Raw genomic sequence first — 25,559 nt, forward strand, 5'->3', positions numbered from 1 at the left:
AGTGAGATCACTTATATTTGTGAAATGAATGAGGAAGCATTTGGGAGGTTTAGATTTTTGTGCATATAAGTTTGTTCTATTAATTTGACATTTCATGATGTATTCGGTATTAAGAAAGGATGTGGAGGACATGCTGTATGAAGTAATTAAGTGTTTGGATGTGGCGTACACATGGCAAGAATATATCCTCGAGGCTGTCAGGTTACACCTGACAGCCTCGAGGACCGAATTATTTAGTTTGTCAGCTCCTTCGCATAATGTGGCCTCAACAATGCCTTCTGCATACACACTACTTGGACTCCCTCCAGTCACTTATCTGGCAGAGTAGAGGCAGCAAGACTATACACTAGGTGATTCGGAGGCCTTCTGGAGAGTTGCCAATAGGTTTGGTCTGGTGGACTATCTAGCAGCTGGCCTGCAAACATCATTTCAGAGCTATACCCTCAAAATGTAAAGAATATGGGATCTCACCATAATCTCCATCATAACCTCAAAAGATATTAATCATATTGCATGATGGAAGAGATGGGGTTGGGGGTTGCCGAAGTTTTGCTCTGGAGATTAAACATGGGTTCCACCACTTCAAGTCTCCAATAAGCAAAGTGGTGGTATTGCACTGTTTGATTAGATTCGTCCTACTGCCTAGTATTGCCCAGTATCACAGAGGCAGCATTCGTCTGTGTGGTGGGGGGGTACCACACCTTGACACCTGCTTACGTTAGTTCACACCTGGGTGGTTTCCTCCAGTATACTAGGTGCTGTATTTCAGGACTTGCACATGATGGTTATACCCAGGGTTACTAACAGTCCCACCATCATGTAGGTGCAAGCAGCGGATATGGCTATCACAAACTGACCAGACTGCACTGAAATTAGATCCACTTGCCTTGAGTGTCACCTGAATATCAGTTCCATCAGCATTTTAGACTTCCAGAGAGTAAGCCCAGCTTAGCATACCTGACAGCCTCGAGGACCGAATTATTTAGTTTGTCAGCAACCTGAACGGGCTGCGGTCAAACTAAATTATACCATTCACATCTAGTGGGCTAATGTTGTTTATTCCTTTCCTTCTAGTATTAATATAATCAAAGAATTCTCTATTTTTCCTTTCATTTGTAGCCAGCCTTCTCATAACCTGCTTTAGCTTGCCTAACCCCCTTAGTGACCTGGTTGCAGATTAGTGTGTACTTGGTGTAGTCTTCCACATCCCCTGCTAATTTTTCACACTTTTTTTTTTTTTCTCTGCCACTAGCCTCATCAGTTCAGCTGATATCCATTAATGAACTGTAACTATATCTCATAGTTGGTATAAAAAGGTTAATTTTATGATTACTTCCCTGAATGCTTCCCACTTAGGATTTGCAGTTCGTTACATCATCAGTTGGTCCCACTAAAAGGAATTTAAAAACTGTTCAAAACCATTATAGTCACCATTACAAACACAAAACACCCTTATCTTGACAGTGGTTACAGCTTTAACAATATTCCACACTGTATTTAATTCCAAAAATTGTAGATGCATTCGTTCAGACTATCTATTTGATAACAAACATTTAACCTCTCCTAATTCTAGTCAACTGAAACAAAACAGAAGATAGTTCCTCTTCATGTATAAAAAACTGGCGGGGGAAGGTCCAAGGGGAAATATGATTTTATTCTCAAATTTAATAAAATGACAAAAAAAAAAAAAAAAAATCATGCAACCAATGAAAGGTTGAAGCTTCTTCAATCAAGGCAGAGTTTGGGAGAGTCTGATTTTGTCCCCTGAGTGATTTGGGCTTTTTTGAATCGGTACAACATGAAGTCAAGTGCATTTGAATGAGAGTTGAATAAAGAAACAATGCATAATAAAAGATAGGATGTAAAATACCATCAGAACTAGTACATTACAACTGTCGTAGTCAGCATGCCAAAAACTAAAAGAAGGGTAAGCCACGAAAGTGCCACAGACATATATTTCTATGAAAGCTAAACCTTTGTGCTAAAGAGAACTTTCAAAAAATTTTAGCAAAAGTTGAAACCCATCTTACAGAGACAGACTTGCCGTAAGACTTACCAAGGAAACCCTGCTGGGTCAGAGGCCAGTGTGATTTTCAATATTACACTCTGACCTCCAATACATTCTATTTGTTGACTAATCATCAAACTAAATACACAAAAATCATAATAAAAATATATATTATTAAGAAAATCATATAAGTAGATAATTACTCTATTTGTAATCCCCCCACCACACACACTTCCTCACAACATGGCCATAAACACTAGTATGGGGCCACTATATGTTTTCCTCAGTAAGAATTTTTGACCCAGTCTGCCTCTGCCATCTTACCAAACTATGTTTCATATACCTTTCAACACAATTAGCCTCCTCTCAGCCTCTCAGCTCTATTACACAGCAAGGTGATGTGTAATAGAGCCACAGAAAAGGTTCGACAGGCAAAGGCAGTTTATGAGAAATCACTAGCAAACAGAGCAAAGAGGGGGGATAAAGAATTCTTCACATATATAAATGCCAAGAAAAGCAGGACAAACCAGATCGGACCTTTACGTAAGGGAAAGGGGATAGTAATAAATACACCAGCTGCCATTGCAGATGAACTCAACAGTTATTTTGCGTCGATATTTACAAATGAAAAGCCTTTTGTGGCAATGGGAAATTGTGGGAGCGAAGTTAAAAAATATGTAATTAATGATATTGAAATTTCGCACGATTATTTAATGAAAAAACTTTCAAGCCTACAGACCAGTAAGGCTCCTGGAGTTGATGGAATATACCCTATAATCTTGAGAGAGGCGGCAAGCGAGTGCATTGAACCACTGAGGCTGGTTATGCGAGCATCACTGGACTCTGGGGAGATTCCCTTGGATTGGAAAAGTGCCAATGTATCTCCCATACATAAGGGTGGCTCTAAAAGTGAAGTGGGAAATTATCGACCTGTCAGTCTGACTTCAGTAGTAGGGAAAATCATGGAGGCAATGATCAAGGGTGGAATTCAGGATCATTTGGATCGAATTGAAATTCTCAAGGATACTCAGCATGGTTTTGTAAAGGGAAAATCATGTTTAACAAATCTGGTTCGCTATTTCGAAAGGGTCACTCACGAGCTGGATTTAGGGAATAATTTCGACATTGTTTATTTAGATTTCAGCAAAGCTTTTGACTCAGTCCCACATGAGAGGTTGCTTTATAAGCTAGAACAGGTTGGAATCACTGGGAAAATCCTTAGATGGATAGAAGGATGGCTTCAGGGCAGGAGGCAGAGGGTTGTGATAAATGGCTATTCCTCAGATTGGGTTGATGTAAGAAGTGGGGTTCCCCAAGGATCAGTATTAGGACCACTGCTGTTTTTAATTTTCATAAACGACATTGATGAAGGGATAGAGGGCGTGATGTCTAAATTTGCAGATGATGTTAAAATTGGTAGAGTAGTTAATGATCACTGTCAAGCTGAGCTTCTTCAGAGAGACCTAGATAGACTTCAAGAATGGTCAGAAAAATGTCAGCTGTGCTTTAATCCAACAAAGTGTAAGGTATTACACCTGGGAAACAGTAATCCCAAAATAACTTATTCACTTGGTGGAGTTCAACTAAACCCAGTACTGGAGGAAAGGGACTTGGGTGTTACGATACGGTCAGACATGAAATTCTCTGAGCATTGTAAACAGGTTGCAAGGAAGGCCCATGGTGTCCTATCGATGATCTATCGAACTTTTGCAAGTAGAGATAGGGACGTGATAATCCCATTATATAAGGCTTATGTTAGACCACACTTGGAATACTGTGTTCAAGTATGGAGACCGCACCTAAAGAAAGACATCGAGCTTCTTGAAAGGGTGCAAAGAAGGGTAACTCGCCTGGTGAGATTGGCAAAAGGGCGTCCTTATGAAGAAAGACTTCGAATATGTGGGTTGCAGAGTTTGGAAACTAGACACCTTAGAGGAGATTTGATTGAGGTGTTTAAGGCTCTGAGAGGCATCAGTAAAATGAATGAGGACAAAATTTTCAAGATTATAAATGATGCTAGAACTAGGGGACATAAATTCAAGTTACGGGGGGAAATGTTTAGATTGGACTGCAGGAAGTTTTATTTTAGCCAGCGAGTTATAAATTATTGGAATAAGTTGCCTTCATGGGTGGTAGAGGCTGACAGTTTGGGGAAATTCAAAGGTCATCTGGATAGTACTTTCGGGTAAGGGAAGCGCATAGGATGATAGGATTAATTTCCTTTTTATTTATTTTTAATTTATTTTATTTTTATTTATTTATTAATTATTATTATTTATTTATTTATTTAATTTTTGTTTATATCATTGTTTTGTTCGGTTTTTTTTTTTTTTTTTGGCTGGTGCAGCATAAGCCATAGGCTTTCTTGCACCATACGGCCGTTACTAATACTAATACTATCACAGACATTAGTTTTCCAGTGATATCCCAGTAGCACTGCAACCCTGTGTGCCCCTAGTAGGCGAAATAAATAGTTTGAAACTTTAAATGTTGATTACTGATATACGTTGACCAATCAGAAAGCAATGTTAAAAAAAAAAAATTTTGGAGCCCTCCGGAAATGCCGCCCGTAGGCGACGTCTACCCGCTTGGTTTATTCTCATGTCTAGAGTAGTCCTCTAGTAATACTAAATTTAAACTGAACCGGCTGGACTATAAAACACTAACTATCAAAGTACAAGCACATGGCATGCAACAAAAGACACCATAATATTGGCAGAATGAAGAAATCACAGATCAGTGCAGTGGGGCAACTTTTCATTGGGCTTGGTGCAAAGATGAGTGTTTTAGTAGAATGAAGACCTGTGTAAAGGTTACATATGACAATTTAAAATATTACCAAATATCAAGTTATAAATAGTGTCAATTTCCATTTATTGTAATAACATTATACAGTGGGGAGCGTGTGCATGTCGCTTTTCCTTTTCTATTATGGATATATCTCATACTAATAAATTGGAGCATTTTATTTGTATTGGTTAGCTTCAAGGGCAATTATTAATATTATTTTAAGCCAATTATGAAATATTCCAACTGTTCCCATTACAACTATGGATTCCTACTGTACATTAAATGTAAAAGTGATTTTAATGCTTGCCTTAAACATGATCCAAAGCACAGATTTCTAAATACGTGACACGCTGAAACCAGCTATGAAAGCATTTATGGAACTGAAGAATGTAAAGAGGCCTAACATTATGGCTATATCAACACTGTTTTTATAATTTACCTCCTTAAATCAAAAAGTTCTTCAATATCTATCTGGGCCATTTCTTAACATTTGGGCCTGATATCATATTCCATTACACTTTCTTGTGAGCCCCACATAGAGAATCTGACACGTTGACAACTGAACACACCACAACTAAAACTTTCAAATTAAACTTGTTTTCTAATTATCACGCACGTAAAACAGACTATAATAACTACAAAACAAGCTGGAAGCAAAGAATATCCTTGATGAATTTCTTTCATTCCTTGTGTCTATGTTTCAAAAGTTTAAAAATAGCAAAATAGTTTAAATAGAGGGCGACACTAACGCTCTAATTCTTACAATGTTTCTTACGTAACTAATTTTGGGGGGTACGCTAACTACTCAGTTAAATTGAAATACGTACTTCCACCAGGGGCTTGGAGAAAATTCTAGAGGAAGTTAATCAGGGATCGTCTCGCTGAATAGTAAAGAAGGATCCCCTGTACATATGGGCTCATCTTCAGAGAAAAAAAAAAATAACCATTGTAGATACGGGAATTCTTCCTCCCCCATCCCCTCATGATGAGTTATCCAAGCTGCTACTGGTACGTACGCACGCTTTATCTAAGTGACAAACAACAGGGGAAAAAACCTTGCATCTACGACTGAGACCGACTAGCTCGGTCACGGAATGAAAAAAGCCCATTAAAGTTCCTCACGTCATCGACGGGATTCTCACCCAACGCTTTCCCACCAGGTGAGGGGAAGACGGTGACAATACAACTGTGCTACATGCGCAGACATTCAAATATTACTAGGGATTTCAGCCATTCAGGGTGTCGGTTCGCAGAGCCGAAAGCTCGTATACTCACAGTGTATTGTGTCAGTAAAGTGAGCATAGACTATGGTTTGTTTGCTTGTTTTTCTGAACGGAATATCTGGGTTTCTAAAGGGAAGGAAAATGCCACTTCGGTTTACTACCGGCTAACTCGGCCACGCGCACGCGTGTGTGTGAAGAGAAAGATAGAGAACCCATAAATATACATTTAAATCATTGACTGTATTAAAATTCCGGCCTTTTCAAATCGGCGATGTTTATAACCACTGTACGATCAGCGAGGGGCCCACAAATACTTTGGGACAGCCATTTAAACTATTGAAAAAAAGTAAAAAATAATGAATGGTACTTGAAAAGAGAAAACAAAGGTGTGAAGCTTTGTTTTCTCTACCTCTACATACCAAGATGACAGTCACACATTTTTTCTTGTTGCAGTTTGATATATATATTTTTTTCTCTCTCTCAATTTTTCCAATTTAGCTTTGTGACAGTTTCATTATCAAGTGTATGTATTTGGTGTTACTACTGTTATTATATATATATATACACATAATAACAGTATATAATATATACAGGGTGATTCACTACCAGTGCGACAAACTTTCAGGAGGTGTAGGGGGCACAAAGACGAATCGGAATCACATAGCATTGCAGGGTCCGAAAGGCCATCGTCATGCGATAGAGGACGTTGAACGGGAGGTCGCGTGAACAGCGATCCCGCTGGAAGTCAGCATTTGCGAACCGTTTCTGTTGAAGAAACCAAGTAGCAAAAGTCGTCCGGAGTGGATAATCCGCAGGCTCCAATGATTGGACGCGTTGCAGATGGTATGAACTCATTTGGTTTGTTGACAGTATCCTCCATACAGTGGATTGGGAAATACCCACTCGTTGGCCTATCGCTCGAGTACTCGTACTCGGATTGCCTTCTGCAAGATATAGGACATTCTCCTCATTGTCTGGTGTCCTCGTCGTTCGCTCTCGATTCATGGTACCTCTCGTGCACACGTAACGTTCTGTGCACACGTGCGAAAATCGTATGATGAGCACGGCTGTGCAGGAAACGTTCCTGGTACAAGCGCAGAGCAGGCGCGCCCGTTACAGTCTGCAGCTCCATGCGCGAGGTATGTATGTATGTATGTATTTAACTGTCGAAGGGTGGCACCCGGACATACATCCATCTCCACCAATTTATCATATAACATATTCTCATAATGGCCTGTTAGTGTAAGTGTGTGTACACGTGTGTGTAATGTGTTATAAGTGAAACAGGCTACTCTGCCACCAGGTGATAGTCCATTGGGCAATTACCACCTGGTGCCCATCCCTGGCACGAGGAGCTATGCCTGGATCTATTAGCTCTGGCTGTGCATATTGCACCTAAATCCCGCACCCACCAGTAAGGGTGCAAGACTGGTGGGTGCCAGCAGTCCTGCTCCTGGGGTGCCCACACCCAAAAGCCAGCAAAAAAAAAAAAAAAAATGCACCAACTAGGAGAATACATCTTACTAGTGAGTGCAACAATCCCGCCTTATGGTCATTCCACAAGGCCAGCCAAAAAAAAAAAAAAAAAAAAATGTTTTTTTTTTTTTTTTTCCTTCCTTCTCCCTGCCTCCAAGACAGAATGCCTATCCATCCAGAGGAGGGAAAAAAAAAAAAAAAAAAAAGGTCTTTAGTCAGTATTAGTAACAACATGTATACTCCTCCTTTTATTAAATGTCAACCTGCAAAACCGTTGAAATTCTACAAAATTCCTTTCATTAGACAGCCAAATTAATTCAGAACCCCTAATAAAATTAGGTACCAAATTAAATAAGTCTAATCTAAATTCATCATACAAATTGCATTCATATAAGATATGATCCCATGTTTCCAACCTTCCACAAACACAGTAAGGATCTTCCACTAAACTAAACTGATGCAACTTACTTTTTAAGGAACCATGCCCCGTAATCAAATATGAGCATTCCATAGTTGGATAAAACCAACAATGCAATTTGTTATTAAAATTAAATTCAACACTAGGTATAAATAAATAAGTTACTCTACCAGTACTACTGGAATCCCAACGGTCCTGCCATAATTTAATTAATTTAACCAAAATTTCTTTCTTCTGTTTGCTGACTGCAGAAGAAACTTCATTAGTAATCCCCAGAAATGTAATTTGTATTCCTTTTCTTATAAAATAACAAAAAGCTCTATACACGACTGTTAAATCCAAAGGCAATACCCCCGCAATCACCTGTAGAGCATTAGTCGAAACAGTCTTACAAACACGCAAAATAGTTAACAACATTATTCTTTGTATTGATAATAGTTTTTGTTTAAATTTTACATTGACAGTACGAACATACCAAATTGATACAGCATACGACACAATCGGAATAAAAATAGCTTTATAATATAGATACAAAATGCGTTTACCTAATCCCCAATCTTTTCTGGTAACCCTAACTATAGAAGCAGTGTAATTTTTTATTTTCCTACTTAAATAATTCAAATGTTGGAAAAATAATAACTTGTCATCCAAGATAACCCCTAAATATTTTACCTGCGAAACAAGAGGAATTTGTTTACTGTTTACTAATAATCGAGGTGGTCTGTTGTAGTCTAATTTTCCTTTTAATAACATCATGACAGTTTTAGAAGATGAAATTTTTAGTTTATTTAATGTAGCCCAATCAGTCAAATCCTGAACAATAACCTCCATTCTGTTTTCTAATACTGCTCTAGATCTTCCTGTCACGCACAAAACCAAATCATCAGCATAAGCCACCTTATAACAATTAGGGACTGTTCTACTTAACCACTGGTTTAAGACCAGATTCCATAAAATAGGACCCAACACAGATCCTTGTGGACAGCCGCGATCAATAATTCTATTAAAAGTTAAATGTTGGGACCTTATAATAATCTGTCTATCCATTAAATAACTTTTAATAATTTGGTATAACAAATTGGGACAATTTAATTCTCTTAATGAAAAAAGCACACTTTGATACCATACAGTATCAAATGCTCCTTCAAAATCTATGAATAATGCTAACACATATTTCTCACCAGAATTTACACTAAAATTAATCAAATCGCGTAGGGCATCTTCTGTTGAACTATTTCTCTTAAAACCATATTGATATTTAAAATGAAGATTTTGTTCGTTGAACAATTTCTCTAGCCTTAACAACAACAATCTTTCCAATATTTTGCCCAAATTTGCTAACAAAGAAATGGGTCTATAACCCCTAGGATCAGTCAACAATTTGCCAGGTATACACATAATCTTCTGTTGAACTATTTCTCTTAAAACCATATTGATATTTAAAATGAAGATTTTGTTCGTTGAACAATTTCTCTAGCCTTAACAACAACAATCTTTCCAATATTTTGCCCAAATTTGCTAACAAAGAAATGGGTCTATAACCCCTAGGATCAGTCAACAATTTGCCAGGTATACACATAATAACAGTATATAATATATACAGGGTGATTCACTACCAGTGCGACAAACTTTCAGGAGGTGTAGGGGGCACAAAGACGAATCGGAATCACATAGCATTGCAGGGTCCGAAAGGCCATCGTCATGCGATAGAGGACGTTGAACGGGAGGTCGCGTGAACAGCGATCCCGCTGGAAGTCAGCATTTGCGAACCGTTTCTGTTGAAGAAACCAAGTAGCAAAAGTCGTCCGGAGTGGATAATCCGCAGGCTCCAATGATTGGACGCGTTGCAGATGGTATGAACTCATTTGGGTTGTTGACAGTATCCTCCATACAGTGGATTGGGAAATACCCACTCGTTGGCCTATCGCTCGAGTACTCGTACTCGGATTGCCTTCTGCAAGATATAGGACATTCTCCTCATTGTCTGGTGTCCTCGTCGTTCGCTCTCGATTCATGGTACCTCTCGTGCACACGTAACGTTCTGTGCACACGTGCGAAAATCGTATGATGAGCACGGCTGTGCAGGAAACGTTCCTGGTACAAGCGCAGAGCAGGCGCGCCCGTTACAGTCTGCAGCTCCATGCGCGAGGTGCATGCCGGCCAATTCAACGTTTGAATACTCGTCCATCCTACTGCCTCGGGAACCGGTTCGCAAATGCTGACTTCCAGCGGGATCGCTGTTCGCGCGACCTCCCGTTCAACGTCCTCTACCGCATGACGAAAGCATTTCGGACCCTGCAATGCTATGTGATTCCGATTCGTCTTTGTGACCCCTACACCTCCTGCAAGTTTGTCGCACTGGTAGTGAATCACCCTGTATATATATAAATATATAAAAATATACAAATATATAAAATTTGTATATATATATATATATATATATATATACACAAATTTTATATATATATGAAATATTTGTATATATATATATATATATATAGAGAGAGAGAGAGAGAGAGAAAAAATATATATACATATATCAAACTGCAACAAGAAAAAATGTGACTGTCATCTTGGTATGTAGAGGTAGAGAAAACAAAGCTTCACACCTTTGTTTTCTCTTTTCAAGTACCATTCATTATTTCTTTACTTTTTTTCAATAGTTTAAATGGCTGTCCCAAAGTATAAACACTCCCCACCAGGCTCTATAGACTCACCTGATACCATGATTGTACCTGTTCCAGTGATAGCTTTTAAAATGATCAACAAAAAATGTTGGCATCTATTTCATTATTCTTGTTGCAATTACTGATGATTTTACTGAGCTTGTTTATTTACTTACTACAATACCAGACGTTTCTAACCACACACCAGACACTCTTGATCTTTTTTCCACAAATAACCCTTCAAAATATATGTCAATGTTAATGGTTCTCCAAGCACTTCAGATCTTTACACTGGAAAACATTTTAAAAAATGTTGGAACCCATTATAATCTTTGATAATGAAACTGTCACATAGCTAAATCGGAAAAATTGAGGGAAAAAAAATAATAAATATTTGGTGAAAACAAAATGCCTTCCATTTACCCTTGACTGTAATTATTTCTTTCAATAAATCCCATATCAATATGTGCAGTGATCACTGACACCTAAAGATTCCGTAACCTGAAGATTCTTTACACATGATGAATCACTGCTGATAACCAGATCAAGAACATTGCTTTCCTTTATTGCTCTCTTTTGGTGTAGAAAGTAGTCATGCAACAAATTATTATTATTATTATTATTATTATTATTAGCCATATGGTACAAGGAAGCCTGAGGCTTATGCTGCACCAGCCAAAAAAAAAAAAAAAATCCTGAGTTACCCGCTGAGAAAGAAAGAAGAGAGAGGAGGAGAAAGAGAGAGAGAGAGAGAGAGAGAGAGAGAGAGAGAGAGAGAGAGAGAGAGAGAGAGAGAAGGGAGAGAGAGAGAAAGGGAGAGAGAGAGAGAGAAGTACAAAGGAATCACCAAGAAAGAGAAGAATGATGATATCCAATTGTAGAATGCTTTGTTAATGTATGAGCTGCCACTGCATGAGTTTCAGTTGATTTTTATAAAAATTCCCCATAAGATATTCTGATTTTCTGGGCCACTTTATTAGCCTTTATAGTCATTCTCTGTTTTTCCATTGTTTATGTCACACCAGACTGACTCAGTATTACAGTGGCACATTGTCTTTACTGGTTGACACTGCAATATCGAGTCAGTCTGGTTTTAGTACTGATTTAGAGTCATATGATTTTAAACAAAAGTATCACCCCCTTTATCTTGTTTGTTATTCCTGTACACATTAGAATTACCATACACAAGGGTGCCTCCGTAGCCAGGTGGGAGGGAGCGGAAGTGCGTGGCGCACGCTTTTTGATTAGACCGGGATTAGGGCCCGTCACCGCCAAGTGCGAGGGGGTCGGGGAGTGACCGCAGCATATCCCCGGAGCAGCTTTCTCCTCAGTAACTGGAGTTTTTTCGTCCAGCAAATCAACCATAGAACATACGCAATTTACAGACACAAATACGGGTTAATGTATTTAATTACGGGTAACCCTAAAAAATAATTAAAAAAAAAATCCCCGGAGCAGTGTGGCCTTGGTTGCTGGTGCTCCTAGGAACCAGGTAACAAACGAACAAACCATACTCAAATTCCGCATTCCCAATATTAGAATGATACTCTGTTTCTATTTTCTATAAAAGAATAGTATTTGCCATATAGTGCAAGGAAGCCACAGGCTTATGCTGCACTGGCAAAAAAAGAAAAAAAAAAAAAAATTCCCAAATACGTAGATAAGAAAATACAAATTATATGCATCCCTCCTCACACAGGTAAGTATCCGGTTGATCTTTGAATTGATTCAAACTGTCCGCCTCAGCTACCTGCGAGGGCAACTTGTTCCAGCTATCAACAACTTGCTGGCTAAAGGGAAGCTTCCTGCAATCTAGTCTAAACCTCAAGCCTTTAATTTGAATTTATGATCCCTAGTTCTGTAATTCTTGAGAATATAGTGTTAATTGTAATGCGCCCCCTGGGGTTTCCCCAACTCTGTGTCTAGCAATGTGATGAATACAATCTCTGTTATTGTTGTTATTTGGTTTTTAGGAGCATTAGCAACTAAGGCCATATTGCTCCGGGGATATGCGGTGGTCATTCCCTGACCTTTCCACATCCTCCGTATTTGGTGGTCACGGGCTCGAACCCAAATCTAATCAAGAAGCGCACTGCTGCTCCTGCCCACCTAGCTACGGAGGCGCCTACAATCTCTGTAAAGACCAGATTTATATAGGTTCGTACTTGTTTGTGTAATGCTATGTTGGTTGTGTTGTTCATCGGGCCTCTTAGCCTAGGGGCTTGTGTTTTCATACAGAAACTTCTAGTTTACTGTCCGGCATCACGAGGAGGCAGGCTGGGAAGTAGGGAGTGTGAAACACTGGAAGGACGTACCCTGAGGTACCTAGGCTTCCTGCCTGTAGCCAAGGCTACAGACAGGAAGAGCCCAGTAAAAAAAAAATAAAATAAATTTAGGAAGGAATACAGGGGAGGTAACAAATGTGGAACATGCACCCCCCCTCCCTGGTGGGGTTGTTCCACTAGGCAAAAGGGTGAGGGTGCTACCCGGGTTGTGCGAGGAAGGGAAAAAGAGAAAAACTACCCCAGGTGGTAGGAGTAAAAGCTCAAGAGGAAAGAGATCCACATGTTGGAGTGCTTACCGGTGCTGGCCCGCAATGGCTAGGGGTCAAACCCTATTGACCAGAGTCAGAATACTACACCATGCCAGCTAGTAGCCACGGCCTGATGTCTGCCTGGACGAGCATGGGGCCATAGTGGGTCCCCATGTTCATCAGTCTATCCAGTGAGGGGAAGTAAGGGAGAGATACTTTTTTATTATTATTTTTTTCTTTGCATCCATCTTCTTTCACACACCAGGGGGAATGCAGTGGTATGTAGTGTAACTTAAATGTAATAATATGCAAAATAAAATTTAAATTAATTTAGGATTAATTACTTAAAAATTAGACATATAAACATACTTTCATTCATTCAGGCATTCATTTTACTTATTCAGTTTTCTGTCTGCACTGCAACCCTGGGCACCCCAATCCACTATTAATTTTCTGTTGAGGCTGCACCTCAATTTTTCACCAAAGCACATCAGTGTGCAAAAGTATGCAGTGGGTGTGCTGGTTGTTGGTGTTGTTAGCAATACTAAACTCAGTTGGGGTTATGGATTATTACTAGGATATACACCTATGAGCCAAAACATTATGACCACCTACCTAATATGATGTTGGTCCTCCTCCTGCAGCCAAAACAGCTCGTGACCGGCGAGGCAAGGACATTACATAATTTCTAAATGTGTCTTGTGACATCTGGTACCAACACGTAACCAGCAGATCCTTTAACTCCTGTAAGTTACGTGGTTGAGACGCCGCAGATCAGAATTGCTGTTGCAACAGAAACCACAGATGCTCGGTAGGGATTGATGTCTGGGGAATTTGGAGGCCAGGGCAATACTTGGAAGTCTTCCTCATATTCTACAAACTAGTCTCGAACAATGTGGGCGGTGTGGCATGGCGCATTATCCTGACGCATAACAGGGCTGACAGTAGAGGAACTAGTAGCAGGAAGTGATCACGGAGTTCTACGGTGGGTGATGAGGAGAGAAGTAGCAGTAGTAAAAGGCAAAGGAATGGGTTTTAATTTCCGAAAAGGAAATTACGATGCCTTAAGGTACTACATGGCCTCTATTAACTGGGTAGATATCGCACAGAGAATGAATACATTTGAATTGTGGTGTGCTTTTAAAACATTAATCACAGATGCCTTGAATTTACCATTAAAATATACTCCACGAGGAGGGTTCCAAGTTGGATGAATAGTGAAGTTGCCACATTACTTGAGCAGAAAAAGATGGCATGGAAAGGTTACAGGGCAATAAAAAGTACTGAAGCCTATAACAGTTACAAGATAATCTGTAATAGAGCCACAGAAAAGGTTCAACTAGCTTATGAGAAATCACTAGCAAACAGAGCAAAGAGGGGGGGATAAGGAATTCTTCACATATATAAATGCCAAGAAGAGCAGGACAAACCAGATCAGACCTTTACATAAAGGAAAGGGAATAGTATTAAATACACCAGCTGCCGTTGCAGATGAATTCAACGGTTATTTTGCATCGACATTTACAAATGAAAAACCTTTTGTAGCAATGGGAAATTGTGGGAGCGAAGTTGAAAAATATGTAATTAATGATATTGAAATTTCGCAATATTATTTAATGAAAAAACTTTCGAGCCTACAGGCCAGTAAGGCACCTCGAGTTGGTGGAATATACCCTATAATCTTAAGGGAGGCGGAAGTGAGTGCATTGAATCAATGAGGTTAATTATGCGAGCATCACTAGACTCTGGGGAGATTCCCTTGGATTGGAAAAGTGCCAATGTATCTCCCATACATAAGGGTGGCTCTAAGAGTGAAGTGAGAAATTATCGACCTGTCAGTCTGACTTCAGTGGTAGGGAAAATTATGGAGGCAATGATCAAGGGTAGAATTCAGGATCGCGTGAATCGAATTTAAATTCTCAAGGATAACTCAGCATGGTTTTGTAAAGGGAAAATCATGTTTAACAAATCTGGTTTGCTATTTTGAAAGGGTCACTCACGAGCTGGATTTAGGGAATAATTTCGACATTGTTTATTTAGATTTCAGCAAAGCTTTTGACTCAGTCCCACATGAGCGGTTGCTTTATAAGCTGGAACAGGTTGGAGTCACTGGGAAAATCCTTAGATGGATAGCAGGATGGCTTCAGGGCAGGAGTCAGAGGGTTGTGATAAATGGCTATTCCTCAGATTGGGTTGATATAAGAAGTGGTGTTCCCCAAGGATCAGTATTAGGACCACTGTATCTATTGAACTTTTGCAAGTAGAGATAGGGACGTGATAATCCCATTATATAACTCTTTTCTTAGACCACACTTGGAATACTGTGTTCAAGTATGGAGACCGCACCTAAAGAAAGATATCAAGCTTCTTGAAAGGGTGCAAAGACGGGTAAAAATTAATCCCCGGGGGCTCACATCTAGTGAGTATGGGCTTGGCACACCCAGGGTCCTGAGCTGAATATCATCATTCTTCTCTTTCTTGGTGATTCCTTTCAACTTTTGACTCTCTCTCTCTCTCTCTCTCTCTCTCTCTCTCTCTCTCTCTCTCTGGGTAACTTGGGAATTTTTTTTGGCTGGTGCAACATAAGCTTCAGGCTTCCTTGTACCATATGGCTAATAATAATAATAATAATAATAACTCGCCTGTTGAGATCAGCAAAAGGGCGTCCTTATGAAGAAAGACTTCGAATATGTGGATTGCAGAGTTTTGAAACTAGACACCTTACAGAAGATTTGATTAAGGTGTTTAAGGCTCTGAGAGGCATCAGTAAAATGAATGAGGACGAAATTTTCAAGATTACAATTGATGCTAGAACTAGGGGATATAAATCAAAGTTACGGGGGGAAATGTTTAGATTGGACGGCGAGACGTTTTGGACTGTTTTATTTTAGCCAGCGGGTTGTACATTATTGGAATAATTTGCCTACATGGGTGGTAGAGGCTGACAGTTTGGTGAAATTCAAAGGTCATCTGGATAGTATCTTCGGGTCAGGGAAGCGCATAGGATGATAGGTTTAATTTCCTTTTCTTTTATTAATTACTATTATTATTTATTTTTTCTTTTTTATCATTGTTTTATTCGTTTTTTTTTTTTTTTTTTTTTTGGCTAGTGCAGCATAACCCATAGGCTTTCTTGCACCGTGCGGCCATTACTAATACTAATACGAAAAATATTAAAAAAAAAAAAAAGAAGTTCACGCATCATTAACAAGATTAGAATACAAGCAATTTTTTACACGATGTGGTTTGTTGTTGTTTGTTATTTGGTTTTTAGGAGCATTAGCCACTAAGGCCATATTGCTCCGTACACACGGTGTGGTAGGACGGTGATTACAAATACTGAGCTAGCTAAGAAAACCATGTAGTCATGAAAAAAGGTCCGCGTTGGTAACACAGTGTTTATAATCACCGTCCTCCCCACACCGGAGTGGAAAAAGCCGAGGTTCGAAATTCAAATCTCATCAATGACGCGAAGAACGTTTATTGGCATTTTTCACTGAGTGGGTGAGTTAGTCAGTCACAAGCGTGATCAATGTAACTCAAGTTTCCCGTCTTGCAAAACAAACACATCGACCAGAAAAGACATGGGCAGATGAGTTGGCTCCCACATGGCCCTAAAATGACAGTTGTTTGTAGTCATGAAAAAAAAAAACAAAAGGGAATACACCCCGAAAAATAGAAAGCAGACGGAATGTACAAGTAGCGACAGGAAGAATTTTTATGGGCATTTTTCACAACGTAGCTGAATTAATCGGTCTCAAGCGGGGGTAGCATGGTTTTTCTCGGAAAACTCGGGTCTTAAGTTTAGGAAACAGAAAAGCGACCTCCGAACACGCAATTTACAGATAATATACGGGGAGCTATATGGCCTTAGTCGCTGATGCTCCTAAAACCGCTACTACAAACAAACAACCACATGTAACCAAGGCTGGTAGCACTGTTCCAACCCACATACGCACAAATCGAAACCCATCATTGGTGCGGTTCGATTGGTGTGTATGTGGCGGTTGGAACGGTGCACCAATCCCGTCAACGACGGGATTAGATTTGTGTACAGACTGACCATCCAATCACAGAACTCGACCGGCAATCACAGCACTCAGTGGGAGGTGACTTCACCTGTAAATCACTTCTTTTCTCGCCATGTTGGACGGAGTACCCTGTCCTGGAATTCAGCCTACATAAGTTACCGTAAATTAAAAAAAAAAAAAACATATATATAGACTTCGAAAGAATTATTGCTACCCATGAATTTCTACAGAAACCAACACGCTATGAAGAAGTTGACCGGAGAATTTTAAATTTAACCCCGGGGGCTCACATCTGGTGAATATGGGCTTGGCAAACCCAGGGTCCTGAGCTGGATATCATCATTCTTCTCTTTCTTGGTGATTCCTTTATACTTCTCTCTCTCTCTCTCAGGGGGTAACTTGGGGTTTTTTTTTTTTTTTTTTGGCTGGTGCAGCATAAGCCTCAGGCTTATTTGTACCATATGGCTAATAATAATAATAATAAATAAGGTCAATAACTAATTACTGCATTACGAATTTGCAGAAAAAGGAAACACCAGGTAGTAGTGATCACAGTTTACTGATTTGGAATTTCTTTAAAGATATAATTACCATCAGGGATACGGGAAAGGATATTTGCAAGGGAGACTACAGTGGTCTCATAGAGTTTTTAAATTCTGTATAGTGGGATAAAATGACGATGTTACCAAGAGCAAATTCTAAATGGTCCTTGAGGTTGTCACAGACATTCTCTCAGATATGCCAGACAAGCTGTTCTTGCTACCTGGGAGTCTAAAACGCTGATGGAACTGATATTCGGGTGACACTCAAGTCAAAGTGGACCCAATTTCGGCGAAGTCCAGACGGTCTATGACAGCCAAATCCTCTGCTTGCACCTTCACGATGGTGGGACTGTTAGTAATCCTGGGTATAACCTTCATGCACAAGTACATGGTGGGTGACCACCCAGGTGTGAACCAACGTAAGCAGGGGTTGAGGTGTGCCGCCCACACCACATGGAGGAACGCCGCCCCTCTATGTTACCAGGCAGTACTAGGTGGTAGATGACTCTCATCAACCGGTGAAATACCACCACTTTGCTTATTGGAGGCTTGAAGTGGTGGAACCCATATTTAGACTCTAGAGCCAAGTTCCGGCCAACCCTTCCCTATCTCTTCCATCGTGCAGTATGATTGATGATTTTTGAGGTTATGATGAATGTCGTGGCGAGATCCAATATTCCTTACATTTCGAGGGTACAGCTCTAAAACGGTGTTCGCAGGCCGGCCGCTAGTTAGTACACCGGACTGAACCTATTGGTAACTCTCTAGGAAGCTTCCGGATCAGCTAGTGTATAATCTTGCTACCTCTACTCTGCCAGATAGTGACTGGAGGGAGTCCGAGTAGTGTGTATGCGGGGAGCATTGTCGAGGCCACGTTATGTCAAGGATCTGGGTATATTCTTACCACATGTACGCCATATCCAAAAATTTCATTACTTCATACAGCATGTCCCACCCACTTTTTCTTACTATTGAATACACCATGAATTGTCAAAATAATAGAGCAAGCTTATCTGCGAAAAGATCTAAACCTCCCAAGGACTTCCTAATTCATTTCACAAATATACGTGGTCTCAATTCTAATCTCAACGATGTCCATTTCCACTTGCAGTCTTCCAAACCCCATGTACTTTTTCTGACTGAATCTCAGTTATCAGTTGATTCAACTACTGCTCATCTCAGATGTCCAAATTATTTGCTGTATGATTCCTTTCGCCTCAAAGGAGGTACTTGTGCATATGTCCGTTCTGATATTCCCTGTCAGAGACTTGGCAATTTGGAATCTCCTCTCTTTGATCTTCTCTGGCTTAAAATCTCTCTACCTCATTGGGTAAAATTCATCTGTTGTCTCTACCGTTCTCCCAACTCCACTAATCACTTGGAGCTCTTTGACTTCCTCTCTTTGCAACTTGACTTTCTCCAGTCCAACTTTCCTAACAGTGAGGTAATTTTCCTTGGTGATTTTAACGTTCACAACTCCAGCTGGCTTCAGTTTTCTAGTCACACCGACCCAGCAGGTCGAGATGCTGAGGCTTTTGCAATTACTAATGACCTAGCACAGATTGTTCATTTACCTACAAGAATACCGGACAATCCTAATCATACAGCCAATACGCTTGATCTTTTTCTCACAAACAACCCTTCTAAGTACAAGGTTGAAGTGAGAGGTCCTTTAGGCACTTCAGATCACAACTTGGTGATTGCCTCTTCTCCAATGGAACCTTTATCTCATGGCTATTCCCAACCTCGTATTGTTTGGCATTACAAGAATGCAAAATGGGATGACCTGCGAGACTTCTTTTCTTCTTTTCCTTGGTCTGATTACTGTTTCAAAACTTCTGATGTCAACGTTTGCTCAGATCGTGTCAGTGAAATTATTCTTGCAGGAATGGAATCCTGTATCCCACACTCCACTTTAAAATCTCGTCCTTTATCTAAACCTTGGTTTTCCAATAAATGTGCTAAGGCTGTCCAAGAGAAGAACGTTGCATATCGTAATTGGCTTGTTTCTAATTCTTCAGTTTCATTTTCTGCCTACACCAAAGCTCGTAACAATTGTAAAGCAGTTATTAATCAGTCCAAACTAGAGTTTGAACAGGCTAAGAGTAGAAAACTTGCTTCTTGCCCTAATGGTAGCCGAGCATTCTGGTCTCTTGCCAAAGCTATTGGCCGCAACTTTTGCCCATCTCTGCTCCCACCTCTGTCCAAACCAGACGGTTCTGTTGTCACTTCAGCCAAGGATAAAGCTGACCTGCTAGCATCCCATTTTTCTTTGAGCTCATGTATTAATGATCTTGGTAAAACACCTCCCACCATTCCTAACACGTTCCATTCAATGCCTCCTGTGGTCTTCCGTCAAAAGGATATCAGAAGGATTTTGATGAATCTTGATGCTAAGAAAGCTCCAGGTCCTGATGGTATTTCTCCACTTGTTCTCAAAACCTGTGCTCCTGAACTTACTCCTATTCTTTGCCGCCTCTTTTCACTTTCTTATTCCAAAGGTGTTTTTCCTTCTGCTTGGAAATTTGCTCATATCCAGCCAGTTCCTAAAAAGGGTGACAAATCCCTCCCATCCAATTATCGTCCCATTGCAATTACTTCTACTCTTTCTAAAGTAATGGAGAAATCAATTAACCGCCAACTCTTAAACTACCTAGAAACCTTCCGTCTGATCAACGATCGCCAGTATGGATTCCGTCAGTGTCGATCCACTGGTGATTTTCTGGCTTATGTTACCCATTTATGGACTAATTCAATGGAAAGGTTCGGTGAAACACAAGTAGTTGCTCTTGACATCTCAAAGGCTTTTGATCGTGTTTGGCATAAAGGTCTTCTAAACAAGCTTCCATCTTATGGTTTGCCAACTGTTTTTAGTAATTGGTTATCCAGTTTTCTCTCTGATTGCTCACTGAGGGTGATGGTAGATGGCTCTCTGTCTTCTAACTTCTCCACTAATGCCGGTGTCCCCCAAGGTTCAGTTCTTTCCCCCACTCTTTTCCTCTTGTATATCAATGACCTTCTTCCATTGACTGGAAATCCTATCCATAGTTTTGCCGATGATAGCACATTGCATTCAACTTTCCATTTTGAGAAACCTTGTCCAGCTCAATCAGCTTCAAGTTCTCGAAAATCTGCTACCAATTCCTTAAATGCCGATCTTCAGGTAATTCTCCAGTGGGGCAAAGACAACTTAGTTGATTTCAACCCTTCTAAAACTCAATCTTGTCTTATATCTCGCAAAAAGGATTCTTCTGCTCCTATGCTTATCTTTAGTGACATTCCGATTTCTAGGCAAAATGATATATCTCTTTTGGGGATTACCCTGTCTTCTAATCTCTCTTGGCACAAGCACATTACAAATATTGCTTCCTCTGCATCTAAAAAACTTGGTTTTCTCTTTCGCTCTCGGCGTTACTTTTCTCCCAAACAGCTGCTCACTCTGTATAAATCGCAAATCCGCCCTGCCATGGAATATTGTTCCCACATCTGGGGTGGTGCCCCCAAAACCTCTCTCAGGCTTCTTGATTCCATTCAGAAGAGGGCAGTTAGGTTAATTAATGATTCGTCTCTAACAGAGTCTCTCCACTCGCTGTCTCATAGACGCACTGTTTCTGCTGCATGCCTCTTCTACAGATACTTCCATGGGCACTGTTCTTCTGAATTGGCTTCTATAATTACCGCTCTCTCTTTCAAAACAGTCCGAACACGTGCCGCCACCAGCCAACATCCATTTACTGTCCAACTTCAAACCCACAGAACCAACTTTTCATCTTCCTCATTTATTCATTCAACTGCCGTTTTCTGGAACAACCTTCCTTCATACATATTCCCTGAAAATTACAATCTACAGAAGTTCAAGTCCAATATCAACAAATATCTTCTTTCGTCTTCTCAACCTCCAACCCAAGCACGGTACTAAGTACTATAGGTTATAATACCTCTCGTGTTTGGGGTTCTCATAAAAAAAAAAAAAAAAAAAAAAAATGGGAGGCATTAGAGGAATTAGCCGTGGAAGCTACTAGGCTTTTCATACCCATTCAGAAATACTGTTCACTGTTTAGACGAAAATGGATATCAGAAAACATAATGAGACTCGTGGAAGAGAACAAAAATGCATCAGATGCATATAAATTATCATACGACAGAGAAGCCTATCGTAGAAATAAGATAGTCAGGGGCTCACATCTGGTGAGTATGGGCTTGGCACACCCAGGGTATCATCAGCTGGATATCATTATTCTTCTCTTTCTTGGTGATTCCCTTTTACTTTTGACTCTCACCCTCAAGGTAACTAGGGAAGTTTTTTTTTTGGCTGGCGCAGCATAAGCCTCAGGCTTCCTTGCACTATAATAATAATAATAATAATTATAATTATAATTATTATTATTATAGTTGGAGACAGTCTCCCGAGCATGACAGTGGAGCAAGTGGCGCTGTCCCCCAGAAGGTTACCACAAGGGGAGGGCAAGACAGTACAGCAACTGCTTCCTGCGCAACTGGGCTAGTGAACACCCAGGAAGGAAGAAAACGCCAACGCATGAAATGGAGCATTGAAATGAACACGTACATCAAGCGAACATACTATGAAATAACCAGGCTAGAGACCGATATGACAATATACAGGTCGCGAATACATAACAAGTGGTTGGAACAATACACGGATATTCAGGTTACTGAACAGCGATTAGAAGACCAAAGACGGACCATCGTCACGAAAAGAACCTAATAGCTCCTGCCATCTTGGAAAAAATCAAGCAAAATGTCAGCGATCAACTACAAAGCACAAAGAATATAGTCAAAATGGAACCAGAAGAGGAACATCATACCATAGAACAAGAGGAGAAACAGCAAGAAGAAATACAACCCAGAGTAGCTGAAGTGGAAAGAGACGAAGTCATGATATCCAGAATAAAAGACGAGTGGAAGAAGGCCCTAACAGAATTCGAAGGAATGGATCCCACAAGAACCCACATGACACCTAAGCAGGGGCCAAATAAAATCCTGTGGAGAGTAACAGACCACTTCAATCGGCAAATAATGCCACATTAACTTGACAACAATAGTGGAACGCTGGCTATCCACACATCCGTACACTGTGATGCCATAGCAACTACTAGAATTAATGGAAAAGAAACGAGAGACCAGCAGCAGAAGAATCGAAAACAGAAGGAACAGCTTGGGAAAGAAGGCTTCATCAGAAGATAGAAGAATTAAGAGTCAAGATAGGCCAGTTGACCCAGTACCAACAGGGTAATAGAAGTAAGAAATTAATTGGAGAGGTGAAGAGCATCCTGAAGAGAGACAGTGTCCGCATCAAACATGAGCCAAAAAATCAGAGAATAGGAGAGTACTTGGACACATTGAAGCAAAACCTCCTTGCACTCAGCAAGAGACTACCCGATAAAAAGAGAGCTTCCAGAGGAAAATAAACAACCGAATTTTCGGTGAGAATCAAGGAGGCTTCTACATGAAACTGGGTTGAGATGAGCAAGCAGGAAACGGACCACCCGAGAAGAAGACGATCAAAGGGTTCTGGGGAAATATCTAGAGCAATGAAGTAAGACATAACAGCAAAGCACCCTGGATAGAAATAGAACGGAAGAAAACGAAGGACATACAACAGATGTGAGAGTGGGAGATTCGAGAAGAAGAAGTAAAACAGACGATCAAGAACTCTCACAACTGGTGAACTCCAGCAATAGATAACGTTCACAACTACTGGTACAAGAAACTCACTTGCACACACAAGCACCTGGTAGAGCAGTTCACCAGAATGATAAGGCAACCAGAGACAATCCCGAAGTTTCTAACTCAAGGAATCACATATCTGAAGCCTAAAGACGAAGATACGAGAAACCCGGGGAAATATAGGCCAATCACCTGCCTCCCAACAATGTACAAGATCCTGACCAGCTGCATGACCAGGAAGATATTAGACCACTTGGAGAGTCAGAACATAATGGCCGAACAGCAGAAAGGATGCAAGCGGCTGAGAAAAGTATGCAAGGAACAATTAACCATAGATGCCGCGGTTATGGAGCAAGCCTACAAGAAGCCCCGCAACGTGTACACGGCCTACATCGATTACCGCAAGGCCTTCTACTCCGTGCCTCATAGCTGGCTAATAGAGGCGCTCAACATCTACAAAGTCAATTCGATGGTGACAAACTTCCTAAGAGAAACGATGGGGAAATGGAGTACCACCATTATGGTTGAAAACGTCAGAACCAGGCCAATCCCCAGCAGGAGAGGAATCTTTCAGGGAGATGCCCTGAGACCATTGTGGTTCTGTCTAGCACTTAACCTGCTATCCAGCATGCTCAACAGTAGCAAGTACGGATATAACCTCAAAGAAAGAAGGAAGAACCTGTACACCCTCACCCACTTGATGTACACGGATGACATCAAGCTCTACGCGGAAACCGAGAAGCACCTCCAGCAACTACTCCAGATCACCGAAGAATTCAGCAATGATATTAGGATGGATTTGGTCTAGACAAATGCCACGGGTTCCACCAGGGAAAATTAGTTGGCCGAAACTACCAGCTGCAGACTGGTAAAGAGATCGAAGCCATGGCAGAGGGAGAGCCTGCAAATACTTTGGGATGATGCAGGCTCAGCAGTTTCAGCACAAGAAAATTAAGGCCTGCCTGACAGAAAAATACCATCAGAGACTCAGAAGCCTGCTGAAAGCAAAGCTGACCGGAGGGAACACAGTTAAGCTATAAACACCTATGCAGTCCCAGTGCTAACATACTGCCTCGGGTTCATAGATTGGACTAACACCGAGCCGGAGGATATCATAAGAAAGACTAGGACGATGATGACCAAGAGCCGCAAACCCCACCCGAGATTAGCCGTGGAGAGGCTAACAATTACCCGGAAAGGAGGGAAGGAGCATGATAGACCTCATTGAGAAACAGAAGACAGCGATTGCAAACCTAAAGGATTACTTCCAAAAACACACAGCAGCAGTCCACCAGGCCATAAGGAAGATAGACAAGCAGTATACCCCACTCAACGTAAGTGAGGAGTCCCCTCCCAACCAGGAGGCATAAACGAAGCTAAAAAGATGGACAGAGAAGACACTACTATGATCTCCATCAAGATCACATTTACATTTACTTATATAAACTGCAGAAGGTGTTGAATCAGATTGGTCCACTTGACATCGATGGTTCGCCTGTTGATGATTCTGCTCAGACAGCTGACAAACTGAACAAGTATTTTGCATCTACATTCACTCTTGAGGGATTCTTTACGAAAGTGAAGGAAGGAAGCTTATTAAACTCTAACAGGGAGATTAATGGTTTTGAAATAACTGAGAGCAAAGCGGAGGGAAAATTGTTGATGATGAGCATAAGAAAGGCACCTGGGGTGGATGGGATCTATCCAGGTATTAAAGGAAGTGGCAAAGGAAGTAAGCCAAAACCAGTAACTTTAATTATGAGAGCATCCTTGGGCTCAAGGGAAGTCCGCACGGACTGGCGATGCGCAAATGTATTCCCAATTCACAAAGGGGGAATTAAACGGTTATGTGAATATTTGCAGACCTGTTAGTTTAACTTCTGTTCCGAGCAAAATAATGGAGTCTCTAGTTAAAGAAACTTTGCGGGATCATCTACAAAGACTGCAGTAATAATTGAGACACAGCGTAGGTTTATTAACAGAGTGTCGTATCTGAGATATTATGATGTGGTTACAAAGGAAGTGGATGCAAACAATTATTTTTTATATCCTATGCTTGGATTTCAGGAAAACTTTTGTGTATGAAAGAGTACTGTACAAATTTGAGCAGTATGGTATTAAGCGCATGTTGCTACAATAGATAAAAAGGTGGTTGAGTGGTATTATTATTATTTTTAGTTAACG

General features: G+C 40.5%; 1 protein-coding gene across 3 annotated transcripts in view; it reads right to left on the reverse strand.

The window, feature by feature from the left end:
* LOC150087274 (lipid droplet-regulating VLDL assembly factor AUP1-like) overlaps nt 1–5,494 on the reverse strand; it is a 194,603-nt gene extending 189,109 nt beyond the window's left edge. For 2 of the 3 annotated variants that reach the window (XM_090371933.1, XM_090371932.1), the window contains exon 1: nt 5,238–5,494. In XM_090371933.1, coding sequence (XP_090228059.1) covers nt 5,238–5,278 — 41 coding nt within the window. In that variant the 5' untranslated portion in view covers nt 5,279–5,494. The other variant, XM_090371935.1, reaches the window with a different exon arrangement.
* Between the last annotated feature and the right edge of the window lie 20,065 nt (nt 5,495–25,559).

This window comes from Mastigoproctus giganteus, chromosome 4 (genome assembly GCF_048544385.1).
Source record: "Mastigoproctus giganteus isolate SK-2022 chromosome 4, ASM4854438v1, whole genome shotgun sequence".
NCBI classification, from domain to species: domain Eukaryota; kingdom Metazoa; phylum Arthropoda; class Arachnida; order Uropygi; family Thelyphonidae; genus Mastigoproctus; species Mastigoproctus giganteus.